Source organism: Leishmania major, chromosome 32 (genome assembly GCF_000002725.2).
Source record: "Leishmania major strain Friedlin complete genome, chromosome 32".
Lineage (NCBI taxonomy): Eukaryota > Euglenozoa > Kinetoplastea > Trypanosomatida > Trypanosomatidae > Leishmania > Leishmania major.
Window position 1 is genome coordinate 990,264 of NC_007273.2, and position 18,748 is coordinate 1,009,011.

Consider the following 18,748-nt stretch of genomic DNA (forward strand, 5'->3'; position numbering starts at 1 on the left):
CAAAGACGTGGGAAGAGGCAATGCGTCTCCGTCGGGTGCATCACAGCGCGCCACACACGGGCGCAAGCGCAGTGCTGACCAAGTCAAGGCGAGCAAGCGAAACAAGGAGAAGCGGGGGAGGGGGGGGGGCGAACGATCCTAAGATACACGAGCACACATACGCGCATACAGAGGGCGCGGCAGAAAAGACAGCAGACAGCAGACGATACATGCACTGAGAAGGGAGAGAGAGAGAGGGGGGGCGCTGTGGTGGCGTCAACGTCAGCCGGCACAGCAAGGCACATACGCTCTGGCAAACGCGCAGCGAGAGGCGAGCCCTTTTACGCGGCATCTGCACACTGCGCTGTCAGACTGTCTCGGCTGATGCTTCCCGTCTCGAGCACCCCTGTCACGCTGCTGGGGCGGTGACTAAGCAGATGAGCGGAGTCCCCTAGTCGTGTGGCGCTGCGGTGCAGCTCATTGGCCACAGAAGCCGCCTTCACCGAATTCACTGACGACAAGGTCGCTCGGCGGCCCCCAGCGCTGCCGGCGCGCGCGGTCGCCTCCATCACGGACTGGTGACGATCAAGCGGAAAGTCGCCCTCGCGCCACACCGGGAAGAGCACAGTCTCCTCGTTCGTCACGACGACAGGGTGCACGTTGGGCACTGCCTGCTCCTTCCACAGCGAGCTAGGCATTGGATGGAGAAGCGGTTGGTAGTCAAGCACCTTCAGCCGCACCTGCGCTGCGAGCGGCTGCAGCACCTGTAGTGTCGCCGCCTGCATGTCGTGCACGATACCATGGGTGCGCAGCAGCTGCACGAACGCGTTTCGACGCAGCTCCCACACCTCGACAACGTCGTCAAGCGCAATGATGCTGCGGGTCCAGCGATGCCGTCGCACACACGTGTAGCCAACAATGTGGCCAGAGGGAATCGGGCAGACCGCCGCCGGTGATGCGCTGGCGATGCCTGCGCTGTCAAGCGCCGCCCCAGGCCGCATCTCCTCATGCAGCAGAGCCGCGTCCATGACGATTCCGGCGCGGCCTTCAAAGAATAAGAGAAGGCGATTGCACTCCTCCCCGCTGGTGACGATGACATCTCCCTTGTTGTACCGAACACACTGCCACTGCTGAATGCACGCGTGGTGGAAGTCGCTCGTGGCACCCGAAAGCAAGCTGACGAGCGGTAGGTGCTCCATCGCACTCAGTAGCGCTGACGACACACGGCCGCCCGTCAGTGGCAAGACACCGGCGCTCCCTGCACCCCCGCCAGCGCGGTCTCCCGCGCCGGCCGGGTTGGATGCCTCCTCAAAGATGGTGACGCGCCGCGACACTGCCGGACTGTAGTGGCCGCCACCGCCTCCACGAAGTGCGCTGCCACTTGGCGGGTGGAAAGGGCTTAAGCTGACCTCCGTCGGGCCCTTTCCTCTACAGACGCTAGTGCCGCCATCACCGACTCCCCTGTGCGCGCCGGCCGCCAGCAGGGCCAACATCCCTTCCGCGGGCACCACGCCGTGCACGCCGGGCAGGTTCGCACCGACGAGACGCGGGCCGAACAGGGCGCCGGTCCACTCCTTGTCGCGCATGTACGAAAGTTCCTGGGCACTGTGGTAGATGGGGCCGTGCAAGTCCGGCTCCTGCTTCATCAGCTGGATGAAAACCTGAAAGGGGAGAAGGTACATGTCAACGTGCGTGACAGCGGTGTAGCGGTCGCCTACAGAGTCGCCGAAGATGCAGCTCGTCTCCCCGTAGGTGTGCCCCTCCACAAGCAGCGAGCGATTCCTGGGAAGCTCTAGGGAAAAGTTCGTCTGTGGCGCCGCCGTCAGCGCCGCTGCGTGCGGAGACGCTGGCTCCGAGTTGTTGATGTGCGTGCCGCCGTCGTTTCCTGGCACGGTTGCCTCGCGCTGCACCTGCACCACGCCGCGCCGGATAAAAAAGATGTGCGTCGGCTGCTCCTCCTCGCCACACTCCATGCCGGCGGCGTAGACTCGTGGTATGATCAGGTCGCGGATGTGGTCCAGCTGCTCCGTGCGCAGACGCGTCAGCAGTGGGCATATCCGCAGCCGGGCCCGGGTTAGAGGTGCAAAGTAGGGCAGCAGTCTTTCGCGCATCTGCAGGGCCTCGACGAGCAGGCGTCGCTGCCCGACTGACGTCGCGCACTCGCTCAGCATGTGGCAGTACACCACCTTTGGGATCCGGACAATGACCGCCATCGGTGAGGACACAGAGAGGGCGGCGCAGTAAGGAAAGCCACCAACGCACGCCAGCTCACCAAGCACCTGCGGCGCTGTCAGAAACTCCGTTTCCGCCTCGGCGGGGACCGGTGCGGAGGGATGAGCCTGCAACACGCTGCTGCTCGACATCGCCGGCGCACCTGCGGCACCGTCCATACCTGATGCGCTGGCCGTGCGCTCTTGAACAAAGTCGGTCAGCAAACAAGAAATGCCTGACGTCGGTGGAAGTGCAATACCGCTGCCCGCGGTGCCACCATGACTGCTTGTGCTGCGGAATATTGCAGCAGACGCCCGTCGCGCCGTCCCAGGTCGGCCGGCGTCACCGGTGACGACGCTGCTTTTCCGCGAGAATCCATAGCCGGCCACCGCGGAGGCGCGCCGGCTGCCTGCCAGCGACGCGGCAGCGCCAACGTTGGAGCCGCCGACTGTTGAGGCGGTCGCCTTTGCCATTGCCACGGCGGTGCCATGCCGCTCGAGGGAGCCGCCGACCAGCACCAGCACCTCACTGGCCGGCTCCCACTCCCACTCCAGGACCTCCTTCTGAAGATGCACCGCGACCTGAACGTAGCTGGAGTTGAGTACGTCGCGCACCGTATCGCGTATCTGCGCCCCTGTTGCCGCGTCCACCGGCGGGACTTCCACGGCAGCTGACTGCGCCTCAGTCGCGCCGCCACGCGTGGCAGAGCGGCCGCCATCAGCGATGGTGTACAAGTCGCGCGTCACCGCCCCAAGGTAAGATGTGTGCTGCAGCGCGCTGAATGCTGCCTCCTCCACCTCTTCCCAGGACGTGTGGCTCAACAGGAGCTGGTGCTTGAGTGCAAGCCGAGCCTTGCGAAGACGGTATCGACACAAGATGGGCACGAACAGGCGCTGCAACACCTGCAAAGCCACAGCGCGCAGCTGCTCCTGCACGGCAGTCGGTAGGCAGCCTTCCAGCATTTGTTGCCCGCTTGGCAGCTTCGGAATCAGAGAAGAGACGGGCATGAGAGGTAGAGAGGTTGAGATGCCGCTCTTTTGAATGGGGAGAGAAATGCACAAGGTGGCGACGCAACGACCCAGGTCTGTTTCCCCTGTTTCGTTGATGTTGTGGCTTCTCTTTTCGTCCTCTGCGCGTGTGCAGACACGCAGCGGCGAGTGCGACGTTCGGAAAGACAGAGAGGGAAGAGCGTCGGGAAAAATGAAAGATCGGCGATGTGTGACAGGCGCGCCTCGACGGTGCCCGTGCTGCTGCGAGGACTTCGGCATCAGCAGGAGGAAAGAAAGGAAATATATATAACTCGAACGAAACCCGATTGTGGGCGCAGGGAAGGAGGCGGAACGGTCACGTGAGAGCGCCTGCGCTGAGTCGACTAGACCTACACGAGGTGGAGCGGGACAGAAGGAGCCCCGCACCTTGGCAAACCGTAACGACGAGGAAAAGGCGTGCGTGCGCGTGATGCACTGAATTCCGCTGCCGCATCAGCAGCAGCACACAAGCGCAGGCTGAAAGTGCCCGTGACACGAGAGGGGATCCGTTGGTTTTCGTTGCTGGTCGGTTTCCACGGCATCCTATCCGCATGGCTGGCGCGGTGTACGGCTGAAGGGTGGGTGTAAAGGTGGCAGTGGAAAGTGTGGAGGAGACGGGCAGAGAGGCGCTTACGCTTGCTGATCGGGCACACCGGGCTCACATGCCAAAGGAACAAAAAAAACGCAAACATAAAGGGAAAACAACAACAAAAAAAAGGCCGCGCCGCGACGGAGGTGCGCGCGCGTAGGCACCGGTGAGACGAGATCTGGAAAAAAAAAAGAAGGCCGCCACCGCCAATGGTGTTGCAGAGAGAAAAACGGGGAGAGAGGCGTCTCTGTGCGGTTCGACGTGGCGTACGAAGCAATGGGGGGGGAGAGAGGGGCAAGCCACACCGGAGAGCACCCGCTTGATCCGCGCCAGCCACAGAGCTGCAGCACCCGGGAAGACAGGGTCGCGGAGAGCGCGTAGACGGCTGGCAGCTGTGATGCGAAGAACGCGAACGAGGGGGAGAGAGGGAGAGAGGCAAGGTACCAAGGGAGAGCCAGACCATCAATAGTCCTTCGATGGGCCACGCTAAAACATAGACGAGTACGCAGCCTGCCCCCTCCCCCTCTTCTCTTGCTCTCCTCCTCTCACAGGAACTCATACCTGGCCCGGTCGACTCCCTTGCCCCAGCCCCTCCGATCTCGCTCGCGCTCTCCCCTCGTGCATCATACCTCCCCACTTGCAACCTTCTACGAAAAGCTGAGGATGTCCGTCTCCTCGCCATCGTCGTCATCCTGGCCCTTCTCCCCCACCTGCCCATACCCCGCGGCCGTCACCAGCTCAAGGGAGCTCGTTGTCGCGTCGTTCTGGAGAACGCCTTCGCTGCTCTGATCAACGTCAAAGTCGTCCCGCCGGGAGCGCTGGGTGTCCAGGTCCAGCCTCAGCCGCTTTGCCGCGGGATACCCACCGCTCACGGAGGACGTGAGCCTCTCCCCCCCCGCCAGCGAGTGATTCGGGGTCGCGGCGGACTCGTCCCGCGCCACAGAGGCTGCCTGCTGCGATGACTCGGCGGCGCGGCCCCGTTGGCTCATAGGGGTGCAGGAAAAGGAGCTCGCGTCCGTCTTGCCGAGCCGATCGGCGACAGAGGTGAAGCTGACGCGAAGCGACTCCTTCTCCTGCGGAGTCAACGGCATGCGGCACACGACCACCAGCGATGACACTGGACCCGTCTTCACAAACAACGTCGTTGTCACGTTGCAGGAGAAGTGCGGCTCGACGCGGCAGTGCGTAGACTGGCGCGGGTTGAAGAAGTAGGTAGCACTCACTGGGTTGTGCTTCTTGTCCATGTCCCCGGCCGTTTGCGTAATCTCCGCCTGCAGAATCTCCATTGCTGTCATGCCGTTGTGCTGCCGCGACCACTCACGCAGCTTCACCGACAGGTCCAGGTTCGTCACTTCAATATCGGACAGCAGCTCGTGAATCATGACCTCCCGCTTCACCTCCTGGCTGGACCCCTCTACGGAGTTTAGGCGGCCTGCATTGATTAAGGTCTGTTCGCTGTGGCGGTAAGAGCCAATCGTCGTGTACAGGTGCCGGCTGTGGATGCGCTGCAGGATGCGGCACGCCTCGGCGAGCTTCTCGCGGCGATGCTCTGCCGAGGCGCCGCTGCCCCATGACTCCGCCATCGTTCTGTTGCTGCCGTGCAAAATCGCCAGCACGATCCAGTCGCTCGCGTGCACGTAGAAATCCGGGTGCAGCACGCACGACCGCAGCGGCATGACGCCGTCTTTGCCATTGCTGACCTCGAACACGTCCCCGGCAGCGCGCAGGGCGTCCAGCGTCATAAGGTCGATCACCTTGGTCACACGATGCTGGTAGACAATACGGTGGAGGTGGGAGCGGGCGAGGAAGATCTCCTCGATGACGCCGTCCAGCTTGTCGGGGTAGCCGATGGATGTCTCGTCATTGTCACCCACCACGACCCGTGCACCTTGGAAAAGTCGGCTCATAGAGACGAAGGTCGGCGTACCAAGGCACGCGACAGAGTCCCGCTGGATATAGTCGATCTTGTCCACATCCAGCCCGCTGCGCTTGTTCGCGATAATCTCCGTCGTGAAGCGCGCCCACTTTGGTCGCCCAACGTTGTCCGGCCACGCCTTCCCGGGTGCGAGGCCGTTTATCAGCAGCTCCACATAGCGCAGATCACTCTCCGTAAATCCGAGCTCGGCTAGCTCCGTCTCGTTCTCCAACCACATCTTGCGGAGAAGCATGATGCTCGCCTGCTCATGCGACCACTTGCGCAGCTGCACTTCCTCGGGCCGCGCAGAGGAGCGCACAAAGGACTCGAACAAGTGCGACAGTGGCCCATGCCCGAGGTCGTGGCACAAGCCGGCAATCCCGATGCAGTGCATGTCCTTCTGCGCGGCCTCACGCGTCAGGTTCGCGATCTCGGGAACGCCAAAGTCCCTGTGTTCCTCTCGATGCCCATCCACGATGCTGCGGTACAGCTCCATGCCAAGGTAGCAGACACCTAGAGAGTGCTCGAAGCGGGAGTGCGTGGCACCTGGGTAGACGTAGAAGGAGTTTCCCAGCTGCTTCAGGTCGCGCAGCCGCTGCACCACCGGCGAGTTCGTCAGGATGCGTATCACCGGAGGGAACTCGAGCTGGCCGTAGAGGGTGTCACGAACGGACATGGACCGCTTCGGCTCCACCATCTGGCACACCTCCTCGCGTTGGACGGACTCCGCCTTGGAGCGCAGCGGTGGCGGCATGGTGGCTTACCAGTGGGCTTGCTCGAGAGAGGGACGCAATCAGGCACAACCACACACACACACACACACACAGAAAAGGATGCGGAAGAACGCTACGATATCAAAACAAGCACAAAAACGCAAAGGACGATAAGACCGGCAGACATCGAGCAAGCGAGATACGCACGTCCTCGGCACTGCTTACTTCAGGTGCTCCCCCCTCCCCCTTGAGGGCGCCGTGGGAATGGGAAAGGGTCTGTGTGCGTGTGCGTTTACGTGGGGATCGGGTGTGGCCTCCGTCCTTCCTCCACCACCCTGCAACGGCGCACCAGCAGCCCAAAAAGAAAAGGAAAGAGGCGGGGGAGGGTCGTCTGGGCCTGTGAACGGCAAAGACAGCGCGTCTCTTTTCGTGTGTGTGTGTGTGTGTGTGAATGCGCTGACCGACGGGAAGAGGGCGAGAGGACGGACGACGAGCAGGAGGCGAGATGTGCGCATCACAACTGTGACGAGGAAAGACAAAGAGAGGGCGAGGCAAGGGTAGCACCCGGGAGATAGCAAGGTGGCAGAGTGTGATGGTGACCCATGCAGGCAATGAGAAGTGTGCCCGCCATCGAGGAGGTGAGGCGAGGCGCGAGGGCAGCAGCGTCATCACGCATGCGTGTGCCGCTGGAACCATCACCCCCTCCCCTCCCATCTGTAGCAGGGTTTGTCCTCTCCCGTATATGGGCAGCGCACAGGAAGAAGAGGGACGCTCAACCACTCACCTACTCACCTTTATTCCCGTTGCCGTGCAAGCAGCACCAAAGTCTTCTATTGTACGTGAAGTAGGGTGGATGCGCTCTCCCTCGCAGGGGACCCTCTGCCTGTCCGTGTTGCTGCCGGTGCTGGTGCCAAAAGGAAGAGCTGAAGGGTGTCGGGCAGGTAAAGCGAGGGCTGCACGCGCGCACAGGCGTGGGTGCCGTCTCTCGAACGTCAATGATAGGCAAGGTGCCAGTACGTGACAAGATAGAGAAGTAAATCCAAACGCAAGCGGCGCGCGAGGCGGCCGATCTATGTACATCGATGGCATCCAAGGGCAAGCAATCCAAAAAGAAGAACGGGGAGAGCATGGTGGCACTCAAACGCTCCGCCCAACGTAGCGTAGCGTGCGCGCATCGCATCACGCGCCATGTCACGGACACGGGAAGGAGAGAGCCTCGGCTAACGAGCCGCTGCTTAGAGCGACGGGCGCCCATCACCGCCCTCCACCTCTTCCACCGCGGCGGCCCCAGTCACCGCAGAGTTGCCATTCGACGACGCCTCGGCTTCCTCTTCGTTCGCGCTGCCGTACAGACCGCCCAGGATGGTTAGCCCTTCGGTCTGAAGCCGCTCGCGCAGCGCGTTCACCTGCGTAGCAATGGAATTGTTCTCGCCGGCCACCTGTAGCGAGACGGCTCGCATGCGCGTTAGCTCCGCGTCCAGCCGTCGAATCTCTCCACGTAACTGCGCCGTCCGTGACGCCAACGGCAGTGGCAGGAGTGCCGAGGAGCTGTGCCGTGGCAGATGCACACTTCGGGAGTTGGTCGTGTGCAGAAACGTCAATGAGCCATCCGCGTTGGTGACGGAAGTCGGTAACAGCGGGGTCGATGCCACTCCCTGCCAAACGTCCCCGCAGATTGCCAGCTCCTCTTCCAACAGCTTCATGGCACGCGGCATCCGCTGCGACGATGCAGCGGGGGCAGGAGACCTGCCAGCGCCAGCCGCAGGCTCACAGCCGGCGTCTGTGGAAAATAGAGAGACGCCAGTTAAGAGGCTGTTTTTATGCCTCCGGCTTGCGTCCGCCTCCGCCGGTGGCGGCGCGGTCTCGGCCACCGACGAGTTCCCTGCGAACCCGGGAGAAGCGGCGGCGAGCTGCTCATCCAGGAAGTTCAGCTCAGTGTGGTACACTTCATACCGGTACGCCACGCGAATGTCTGACACGCGGCTGCGACGCACGTCGTTGCCAAGGGTAGAGCGCAGCTGATACCGCGGGCCCAGAGCGTTCTCCTTCCACGCAGCCGAGAAACCGCTCTGCAAGACGCTGTTGCGCGCGATTTCGGACATGTCATTCAGCTCGAACTTCCACAGCTTCGCGGCGATCGAGTACTCCTCCACAAGCGGCTCACGCGTGAAGTGGAAGTAGAGTGGCTGATTCGTTGCGAGGCTAACGTTCAAGCCGCGATGGAAAAAAACCGGGAAAGGGTTTTCAAGGTAGGCAGAGGCGCCAGCTGTGTTGCTGAGCGGAGACATTGCCACGCCGACCTGAGCAATGTACCACATGTACTCCAGCACAGGGTGCCGCGCCAGCGTGACGCCGTGGTTGATGCTGTTAGCCAAGCAGAAGCCGCTCACGAGATGGTCCATGCTGCCGCGCTCGCCGCACTGCGGACGCAGGGTGAAGGTGCTCAACCCGCGCGAGGCCCGGAACTCGTTAAGAGACGCGATATTCGCCCATATGTAGTACATGTAGTAGCTGTACGGCGGGTTCAAGTCGCTGTTCCAGTCGTGCGGAGAGACGTCCGTGAGCGGCAGGTCGATCTTCGATTCATCCGCGATGCAGTCGAAGCCGGACAGGTGCGCCAGTAGGTAGTGGAACTTTGTGTCCTTGGCCGGGTGCATGCTGATCTCCCACAACGGATGGAAGACATTGTCGAGGAACGCGCCGAAGTTCTTCAGCACTCCGTTTCGGCGTAGGCGGCGGTAATGCCACTTCAGGCACACCATCCAACGGCTACGCGAGCTGGCCATGCCGTAGCAATCGAACCAGTGCGCCAGATCGTACCACTCCTGTTCGGAGGCGCCGGTGATGGAGAGCCGGTTCTCGGCGTAGCTGAAGGCGTCCTCCTCGTAGATGTCCAGAGTCCGCTTAGTCAGCTCGGCAAAGTAACGACCTTGCATGAAGTTAAACGGTGACAGGAAGATTTCACGCAGGTCGGGGTGCGTGTTCAGGTGGTGGTTAAGCTCGTCGACGGTGATGTGGTGCACGTCAATCTCGTACTCGCTCAGCAGCTCCTTGAGCGTGACGGGGTGATGATCGCGCTCGAAGACGACGTCCTCGCTGTGATGCAGGGCCTTGTCGACAAAGAACTCCAGCAGCGTGCGGGCGTTGGAGCCGGCGTCGGTATGCACGTTTGTGTCCACCTTGTAGGCGGTGAAGAAGTCGCGGTTGTTCCACTCCTTCTCCTCCCTCTTGCCGGCCTCGTTGGAGATGTTCATGGAGAGGTGGAGCAGGAACTTCTGCTCGAGCAGGTGAAGTCGGTGCGTCGCGAGCCGCTGCAGAGCTACCGAGCTCGCCGCCTGCCGAATCACGGACATGTCGCGAATGAACTCCGTAATGGTCGGCAGGAACGTCGGCCACAACGGCGTCTTGCCCTGCTGAGACAAGATGCACACGCCATAGTATGTGTTGTACTCCCACTGCGCCTCATCGAATTGGCGGGTGGTGCTAAAGACGTCTTCGACGTGCACGTTGGCGTCAGCCGCCACCGCCGTGCGGTTCGCGTTTCCGACGTACTTGAGACGGAGCGCGACGACCTGCCGCAGCGCCGCCACCGCGTCCGTCGCGAAGCCCGAGCGATGGCCGCCGTAGTAGATGTCGATGCGGGGGTACACAATGCGCTGATCCGTGTAGTTCATGGGGCGCGAGTGGCGAGACTGCTGGACAAGGTCCGAAACCAGCACCGACTGCGCGTAGGGGATGAGGTGCAGTGAAAGGGCTCCGCCGTCGCTGTCGCCGCCGTCAACGCCCGAGCCAACGCCGCCTGGCGCCTTGATGCCGGCCTTCGCCAGGAGCTGGTTTAGAAGCGCCTCCTCATGCGCGAGGGTCTCGTGGCGGAACTGCAGGCGATAGTCACACACGCCGCAGCGACGCAGGTCGTTGCCCTCCGCCCCTAGCGCAGAAAAACGCTCACCCAGCCAAGCCTGCTTCACCTCCGGTGGGAAGCTGCTGTTCAGCACACTGTTGCGCCCCAACTCCATCGTGTCCATCGGCGTCAACGAGCACAGCTTGCTCAACGTCGCATACTCCTCGATAAGCGGCTGCGACTCGTGGTGGTGGAAGTACAACGGGTCGGACGTGCTAATCGATACCCGCATCCCTTGGCGGAAATACTTCACGAACGGACTGTCAAAGTACGCGGTGCTGAGCGCGTTGTCGCGCAAGGGGGAGAGTACGATGCCGATGCGGCAGTACATGTACAGGAACTGCATAATCCAACTTTGGGCGAGTGAGCTCACGTCGTGCACGACGTCGCCGAGCAGGAAGGAGCTGACAAGCTGATCGTACGCCGGCGCCTTCTCCGTTACGGACGGCGTGAAGAGAAGTGTGTGGAGGCCGAGGCGCGTGCGCAGCGCATTCAGCGACGCCAGATTAGCCCAGACGTAGTAAAAGAAGTAGTAGTCGCTGCACCCACCACCGTGCGCCATTGCACTTCCGTGGCCGGTGGTCTGCCCATCCTCACGTGGTGCGCTGGTGCACGGAAGCGCGTCCGGGTCCACAGGAGTGGCGCTGAAATTTTCAGAGCGCACGACAGCGTGAGTGCGAATGCCGAGGGCGCCGGTGTGGCAGAGCAGCTGCGCCACGTCCGACCACTGTGGATCTTGTGGGCACAGCGTCGCCATGAAGAGGGGATAGAAAATGTGCCGCAGCTGATCACCGACGGTGGTGCAGAGAGAGGGGAGCTGGCTTGGCCCCAGCTGCTTTGTGGAGTGGCGCTCTCGCTGAATCGCTAGCACCCATCGATTGCGCGAAAACTTGTTGAAGCCCTGCCGACGCACCCACATCGCGAGCCGCGTGAGCTCCTCCGGGTGATGCCCGCAGATCTCCAGTGTCATCTCGGTCGCTGTCATCTGCTGCTTCTGGTACTCGCGCTGCTCCAGCTCAGCGCGGAGCAGCACGCCGCACAGGTTGCCGTGGCTCGGTCCATCGGTTGAGAAGAGTGCCTGCAGCAGCGTCGCACCAAAGGCGCCAGTGGGGTTCAGCTTCGCATCGAACGGGTCGTATGGCAGGTACTTGTTGCGGTACAGTGTAGGTTGCAAGCCGAGTCCCTCCACCGTGAGCTCGCGCGGGTCTTGGATGCCGCCCGCTTCAAGGTAGGCAGCCAGTGTCACGACCTGCTGCGTGTGGGGGTCGACGTAGAGGGGAGCGCGCGGCTGCTCTAGCGCGGTCGTCACCACGTACTCCAGCAGCACCGGCGCCACAACAGACGTGTGCATGTTCACGCCATTGTCGACGCGCGTGCATGGGGCGTAGACGCCACCGTCGCGGTACAGCTCATCATAGCTGCCTTCGATTTCCAGGTTAAGCAACAGGTACAGGCGGAACTTCTCGGCGATGGAGGTGAGGCGCATGCGGGCGGTGGAGAGACACGGACCGTTCTCGATGGCCCCGTAGACGGCGCGGATATCGCGCACGTACTGCTCCCACGGCACGATACGAGTGCGCATGCCTTCAAAGCCAAAGACACCGTGGCGAAACTCGAGCCCCATGAGCGAGGCCACCGCTGTAGAGTCACCAGTCTGTGATAACGGGCCCTTTGCCATCTTGCCGGCTGGCGGCGAAAGCGGGGAAGACACCGACGCGGCCGGCGAACCCGCCAACACCGAAGTAGCAGGCGCCGCCGTGCCGCAGTAGCGCCTCTCCAGCTCCTCTGCTGTCAACGGCACCTCTAGCTGCCCTTGGTCCGTGTCCTTGTACGTCTGACGAGTCTGGATGATGTGCGCCATGATGCCGACGCACCTGAAGTAGTCTTTGTCGCCTTCATCGCCGTCGATCATAATGCGGTGGTACGTGGGTGCCACAGCGGCGTCGGAGGCCTCCAGCGCGCCCTTGCCACGAAAATTCCTTTGGGCCTTGTCGTCGTCAGCAGGGCCCGGCATCCCTCCGCTGCCATCGCCGCTGTCTCGGAAGGACTCGAAGGATGCGGAGACGGCGGAGCAGGGCTGCTGCAGGTGCTTGTGGGAAAGGAGGCGCTCAATGACGAACGTGGCACCGCCCTGCACCTTGGACTGCATGCAAGTGTTGCTTTCCATGGCTGCCACTGTGCATGGGCGCACGTGTGGCGGCGTCGGTGGGGGAGGGGCGCAGTTGGTGTTCGCGTGCGAGGCACTGCTCTCTGTTTTGTTTTTCCTTGTCGAAGAGGTGAAGATCAAGGGAGAGGTACAGAGAAGGAATGGTAGCCAGCTGAAAGGGAGTACACACATATACACGTACGAAAGACAAGCGAATGGGCGGGCATGCTGGCGCAGACTCACATCCTCCCGCCCGTTACGCCTGCGACAACAGCAGTGTGGTAGGCGCGCCAAGGGAGACAGGGGAGAGGTGCGCGTGAGCAACCCCGCCTTTCGCAACCCACTGACATAGCGCCTCCGCTGCGGATGGCCTCGATGGGCAGTACGGTGCACACCGTGCAACTTGTTCCAACGTGGCGCGTGACGGGTGTGATGCTGTTTGCCTCTCTTGTCTCCTCATGCCCTCTCTTGGATGAGCGTCGTTGCTGTCGTCGTGGATGGGAAACGCATGCTCATGATATAGCCGCAAGCAGCCATGGGCATCACATCAGCGCATGCGGAGCCGAACACACAAATACGCAACACGAAAACACAAAAAAAAAAGAATACAATAAGTATAGCGCATGAGCGATACCAACGACAGTCCAACAGGTCGCACACGCAAGTGCCGGCGGGAGAGAAACGAAGACAAGGGTTCCTGTCCCTCCCTCCCCCCCCACCCACCCGCATGCGAAGAAATACGAAGCGCAGGTGGCTTGGTCTTCCTCAGGAGACGCAAACCGCCCGCACCCTGCGCCAAACATATCAACACATAAACACACGAACACAAGTGCGTGTGAGGGAAGAGGAGGGATGGGGACTGTGCACGCGGGGCAATCGCCTCTCCCCCGGGTGCACTTTCTCCCCTGTACTTTACACATCATTCGCTTAAGCAGCCTCGTTTTTACGCGCAGGCACACACGCCCGCGCACGCGTCACCTACACCCCATGACGGCTGCGCTGATCGACTGCATGCCACCTGCGGGGTCAAATGAGAAACCAAAGATCTGCTCTCCGCAAGGCGCACTGCGGAGGTAGAGATGCGGCGTGGCGTACGCTGCCGGCGCCCGCTTGCGCAGCAGCACCGCGTAGCAACCCGGGAAATGCGAGCCCCTTGCACGCTCCACCTCCTCCTCCGTTCAAAGCCTCCTGTTGTGCGAAGCTGTGAGTGAGCCTCGGACCTGTCACTGGCCTTTCTTCGCATCCTGTGCCTCGGCAGCGGCCTTTGCGCGGGCGCGGTCGTGCCAGCGCTCCTCGACGAGAAAGCGCGCGGCCAGCAGCGTGCAGGACACCATCGGCAGCAGCAAGATCAACTGCGAGACGAGCGAATGGTCCCACGGAATGTACAGCTGCGGGGTGAGCAATGGGTGGAACTGCAGGTCGTCGGCGGCACGCGCGGCTCGCAGGAAGGAGCCGGATTGCACGTGGCGCTCCAAGACTGCGAACATGCGCTCCGTGCTTTGTGGGACGGCCATGTTCGTGTTTGCCGCAATGGAGCGCAGCGTACTCGTCACAGAGGCGATTGTGTGCAGACACCCCTGATGCTCCCGCGACCGCTTCCAGGCCGCCACGTCGGCCGGCTTGAAAGAAGCCAGGCCGATCTGCTGTGCCACGACAGAGAGAAGCGCCGCGCGCACCTCGGCCTCCAGTGAGGCGGCCCGCAGTCGGTACGACAAAGGTGTGAGAGACGCTGCTGAAAAACTCGTCCTGCCGGAGGACGCGACGTCGGAGGCATCCGGCTCCTCCAGGGGAAGCACGCAGTACGCTTGCCGCACGTCAGCGACGAAACACTGCACCTTGCTCGCTGCATCCCCTGGCAGCGCAGACGCCGGCACACTAAAGAGCGACAGGCCAAACAGTTCCACCTCCTGGCCAACCTCAGGCAGAAAGGCATGCTTCAGCGTCGGCAAGCCGAGCTGCTGTTGGTTTGCCAAGCGCTCCAGCGTGCGCATCACTCGCTTCGCGCTAGGGAAGCGCCCACTCGGTTCGTCCGTGACGAGTGCAGCGACCGCTTCGTCCCGCATCTGTGACTGCAGACGCACAAAGGTATGAAGCGTGTGCGTCTGCAGCGGGACACCCGCCGCAGCGGTGCCCAGGCCCTCTGCCAACCGCTCCTTCATCAGAGCAAGCGCCGCGTGTACGCTGGGTAGCAACACCGGAGAGTCCACCCAAACACCCAGCCCGTAAAACGCGGGAGGGAGCGAGGCAGAGGTCAAGGCTGGGGTGTCTTTCAGAGTGAGGCAGCTCGCCTGCAGGTCTGCCAGAACGCGATCCATTGGCAGCTCTACATGCTCACGACTCACCGTCGTCCAATGTACACCGATGACGACAAGAAATATGAATGCGCTGAGTGCCACGAAGCTCTTTGTAGAGTTGCGCCGCCACGTCTCGGACGACGCCGCCACTGCCGTCGACTTCGGTCTCCGAGGACTGCTCGGCATGGCGCCACTTGCTCGACCTGTGTGGAGGTGAAAGAGGGAGAGTGGAGAAACTCTGCTGCAGGAAGTGGGCTTGTGTGTGTGTGTGTTAATGGCGAGAGTGTATGAGATCACATACCAAAAACGGCTACACGTCACCAATTCGGCACTCTGCGCTTGTTGCCTCCTTCGACCTCCTCTTATGTCGATTCTGCTACGTTGTGGGTGTCGCACAAACATACACGAGACACACACACACACACGACGCCAGCATGACGCAGAGCGCCGCACGATGCAAAGGAGAAAGCAGGATAGATAAGAGAAGAGAGATGCAATCAGCCAGAATCGAAAACAGAGGAAGAGACACAAGTTGGGGGATGGCAGAGCAGAACACGCGTACACGAACGCGTTTGTGTGCGTGGCACGTGCGTGGCAGAGCCACTGCGCCTCCCCTTCCATTTTATTCGCTGCATGGGTCCCGTGCACTCCACCCTCCCCCCACCCTCGTCCCCTTCTCCCGCATGCCTCTCATAAGTGCAGTGATGGCTAAGGGCAGTCGCCAAGCGCCACCGGGCGCCACAGCTTCACACGCGCACACGCTCTTTTCGAGAGATACGATCGCCTCACTTCATTGCCGTGCGCTCAAACACACTGCGACCAGTCTTCTAGCGCAGTCTGTAACTCCGACTCCAGTTGCCGCAGGTAAGCCGAGGAGGCGGCGCCCGCAATGTGCAGAGTGCCCGTGTTGTCCTCGAGAGCGGCTTTAAACCGATGCATGCCCGCCGTGCCTGATCTGGCGGCCGCGCCGGGCATCCCGTTGGCATCACGGGGTGAATACACACAGGCGCCGCTGTGAGGTATGCTGCACTGGGAGCAATGCTGCTCCACAGGCGAGCCCACTGCCCTCACTGCGCGCTCGAGTCCGAAGCACGCGCAGAGACCTTCGCGCCGCTGCGGTGATAGCGGTGACACCGAGCGGAGAGCCTCATATCCTTCGGCGCGGTCGATGGTCGACTGCGCCAAGTCCTTCACTGAAGCAGGTGCCGCATCCCGTGTTGTGGCACCACTGGGGACCCACATCCTTCCAGCACGAGGCGTCCGCCTGACCGACGGGGACAGAGGGGTCGTGGCAGCGGCAGCGGCAGTCACCGAGGTAGTACCTGGGCAAGTCATACGAGCACCAATGAGTTGCTGCGCAGTTTTGTGATTATCGATGATCTGAAGGTGGCCGCGCTTCCCCTCCGTCATCGACCCCGTCAACTGCGACCGAGCACGGCGGAGGCGGCGCTCAGCGACGTCGCCGCTGCACTTGTGCAGCAGCGCCGTCAGCAGCTCCTCCTGCCTTTCACGATTCCGCTCCGTCTGCGGCTGAGAAAAGGCTGGGTCGCTGGCGTGCACTTGTGCACGGCAGGCCGCCTCCTTCGCCTCTGCACCCGCCGCAGTCCGAGCACGCCGCTCTCGCACCGTCTCGGCGGCTAGGCCGTTGCCCTCTGAAAGTCGCCGGGAGCACTCCTCCGCAAGCACACGGCTCCGTGCATCAACGAAGGGGTGAAAGGTGCACGTCTCCGCATCGCTCCCCGCCTGCAAATGGCGGTTCTCGCGCCGCCGCTGTAGCTCCTCCCGCTCTGCGTAAAGGGCGTCAAAGACGGTGTGGCCAACGGCGAAGGGCCGAATGGTGTCTGTGCGGCGTGGTGGGCTCTCACGAGCTGCCGCACCGCCGGCCGCAAGGGCAATCGCCGCTGCCGCGTCCTTGTTGCACGGCGCACCGGGTGGTCGCTGTTTCGCCGAGGAGCGCCGCTGGTCATCGCGATGAGTTCGCGCCGCCGCAGACGCGCCGTTACTGGGTGTCGTTGACCTGTACAGCTCTGTGTGCATCCACTTCTTCCTCATCAGCTCAATGAATGCCCGCACCGCCGCGCGTTCATCGCTGTCGCGGAAGAGGCGGCCGAACACCTGCGGCGGAGCTACTGCAGCATGACCGTTGTCGCTCGTCTTTGTCGTCTTCTCATGCACGCCGCTGCGGGCGGGGGCATGTTGCTGCGGTGTACCGACGGTCCCCGACGGTGCACTGCTGGGTTCGCTCTCCAACTGGGGTGGCCTGTCCAACAGCGAATTGCCGCCAAGCCGCGGCGTCGACACGGCGAGTGCACCTTGGCAATGCTGAGGGCCCACCGTTGATGCTAAAGGAGTCTGCCTGCCGTTCACATAGTGCGCAAAATGCTCCGACCCCGCGCCGATGAGGCCCCTGCAGCCCTTCTTCTGCTCCCGGTACGTGCGCGGGGGCTCACTTGCCTTGGAGCGAGGGATGCCCGTGCACAAGCTCGACCTGGCCTCCTCCTCGGTCCTCCGCCGAAGTTCCGCGAGACGGCGCGGGTGGGCGGCTCGCAAGTCCTCCTGTGCGACCGAAAGCTGCCTCGACGAGCGCGACGGTGTCCGCTGAGCTGCCGATGAGCTCATAGGGCGGTGAGGCAAAGTACCTCTGCCGCCGCGGGCACCCGCCATGCTTCCTGCCCCTGCGCTGTGCGAGCGCGCTCGTCGAGTGGGCTTGCGCTTGCGATGGCCCTCTTCCACTGGGGCCAAAGACGGGTGGAAGGTGCAGTTAGCTTGAAAAGACACCTCTTGCGCCTCTCGCAACGCCTGCAGCCCCCGCTCCCGCTGCTCCGCCTGTTTGGTGGCGTTTCGGTACAGCCTCTCGCATGCCGCATCCTCCCCTGTGTGGCTCGCCTCGGTCTCCTTGCTGTTGGCAACTGTAGCGTCCATAGGGGCGCTTACTCGCGCAGGAGAGCGCGCCTCACGCATCTGTGCTGCTCCCGACGACACGTGTACAGACCCATCCGCGGAAGGAACGGGTGCGTCCGGAGAGGCAGAATGCTGGCCCGCAGTCGGCTCACAACGGGACGACAACGCGTGGGGACGGGGCGTGCCTCTCTCCTCTCGCGGCTTCTGGGCAGCCCCTTGTTGCTCCCGCACGCAGAGCTGTCGCTGCGCGCGCTCCTCTGCTTCGCGGAAGAGGTGCGAATACAGGGTTTGAAGAGGGGTCACTTCGTCCTCGCCGATGTGGATAGCAAGATGAAGTACCGGCACACGTGGCAGTGCCGTTATAGCTGACGAAGTGGCGGGACGGGCAGTCGGCGGCGCGTCGGCGCTCAGCTTTTTTTCCCGGGACGACCTCCTGTGGGCTGCATCTCCTGCACTGGAGGTACCATCGGCATCGAGAGGGGTGGATCTCGCCCTCGAGGACGGGAGTGAAGCATGCGCTTCTGCCCACGGCGCCGTCATGAGCGGGCTCACCGCGTCGACGTCAATGGGTGGGAGTGCAATGGACAAGAGTGGGGGTCGCACTCGGCAAACCGTGCCGGGTGCGCTGCTTGCGGGGTTTGCTGCAGGGGACGTCGCCGCCGCGGCGACGTGTGCCTCTGCGTCTAACGAAGAGAGCATAGAGGCAATGAGCGGGCGTCAGCGCGAGCGCGGCGGAGTTGCAGAGGAGGAAGCTAGGAGAAGACACAGCAGCAGAGGGAGCGACTAACGAAGCGATGAGGACCCGCGGCGGTCACGCAGAGGACTGAGCGGCAGATGCGCTGCACAACAGCGAAGAATGCTGAAAAGAAAAGGAGCGATGGCGCACTATCTGTGAGCTACGCTTGACGGCGCGCGCGTGGGTGGCAGTGGGCAAGCCATAGCGATAGAACGTGCAACCAACCGCACGCGCACGAGAGTTTCAGGCTAGATGGAGCCAGTAGAGGTCCGCGCTCAATCACGAGAGAGAGAGAGAGACGTGAGGTGCGGAGAGACGTCTTTTTGCCTTACAGG

General features: G+C 62.4%; 5 protein-coding genes across 5 annotated transcripts; all 5 read right to left on the reverse strand.

Annotated features, from left to right (window-relative positions):
• Positions 1 to 320: 320 nt before the first annotated feature.
• Positions 321 to 3,197, reverse strand: LMJF_32_2530 (conserved hypothetical protein; the record flags this gene model as incomplete). Its single annotated transcript, XM_001685524.1, has 1 exon — positions 321 to 3,197. One exon carries the CDS (start codon positions 3,195 to 3,197, stop codon positions 321 to 323), a length of 2,877 nt encoding a protein of 958 aa, XP_001685576.1.
• A 1,257-nt stretch (positions 3,198 to 4,454) lies between these two features.
• On the reverse strand, positions 4,455 to 6,476 carry LMJF_32_2540 (conserved hypothetical protein; the record flags this gene model as incomplete). Its single annotated transcript, XM_001685525.1, has 1 exon — positions 4,455 to 6,476. One exon carries the CDS (start codon positions 6,474 to 6,476, stop codon positions 4,455 to 4,457), a length of 2,022 nt encoding a protein of 673 aa, XP_001685577.1.
• A 1,194-nt stretch (positions 6,477 to 7,670) lies between these two features.
• Positions 7,671 to 12,503, reverse strand: LMJF_32_2550 (adenosine monophosphate deaminase-like protein; the record flags this gene model as incomplete). The annotated part of the gene is made up of 1 exon (XM_001685526.1): positions 7,671 to 12,503. The coding sequence occupies one exon, from the start codon at positions 12,501 to 12,503 to the stop codon at positions 7,671 to 7,673; it is 4,833 nt and encodes a 1,610-aa protein (XP_001685578.1).
• A 1,202-nt stretch (positions 12,504 to 13,705) lies between these two features.
• Positions 13,706 to 14,962, reverse strand: TTA1 (putative GPI transamidase component Tta1; the record flags this gene model as incomplete). The annotated part of the gene is made up of 1 exon (XM_001685527.1): positions 13,706 to 14,962. One exon carries the CDS (start codon positions 14,960 to 14,962, stop codon positions 13,706 to 13,708), a length of 1,257 nt encoding a protein of 418 aa, XP_001685579.1.
• Positions 14,963 to 15,580: 618 nt separating this feature from the next.
• On the reverse strand, positions 15,581 to 17,737 carry LMJF_32_2570 (conserved hypothetical protein; the record flags this gene model as incomplete). The annotated part of the gene is made up of 1 exon (XM_001685528.1): positions 15,581 to 17,737. The coding sequence occupies one exon, from the start codon at positions 17,735 to 17,737 to the stop codon at positions 15,581 to 15,583; it is 2,157 nt and encodes a 718-aa protein (XP_001685580.1).
• Positions 17,738 to 18,748: the final 1,011 nt, after the last annotated feature.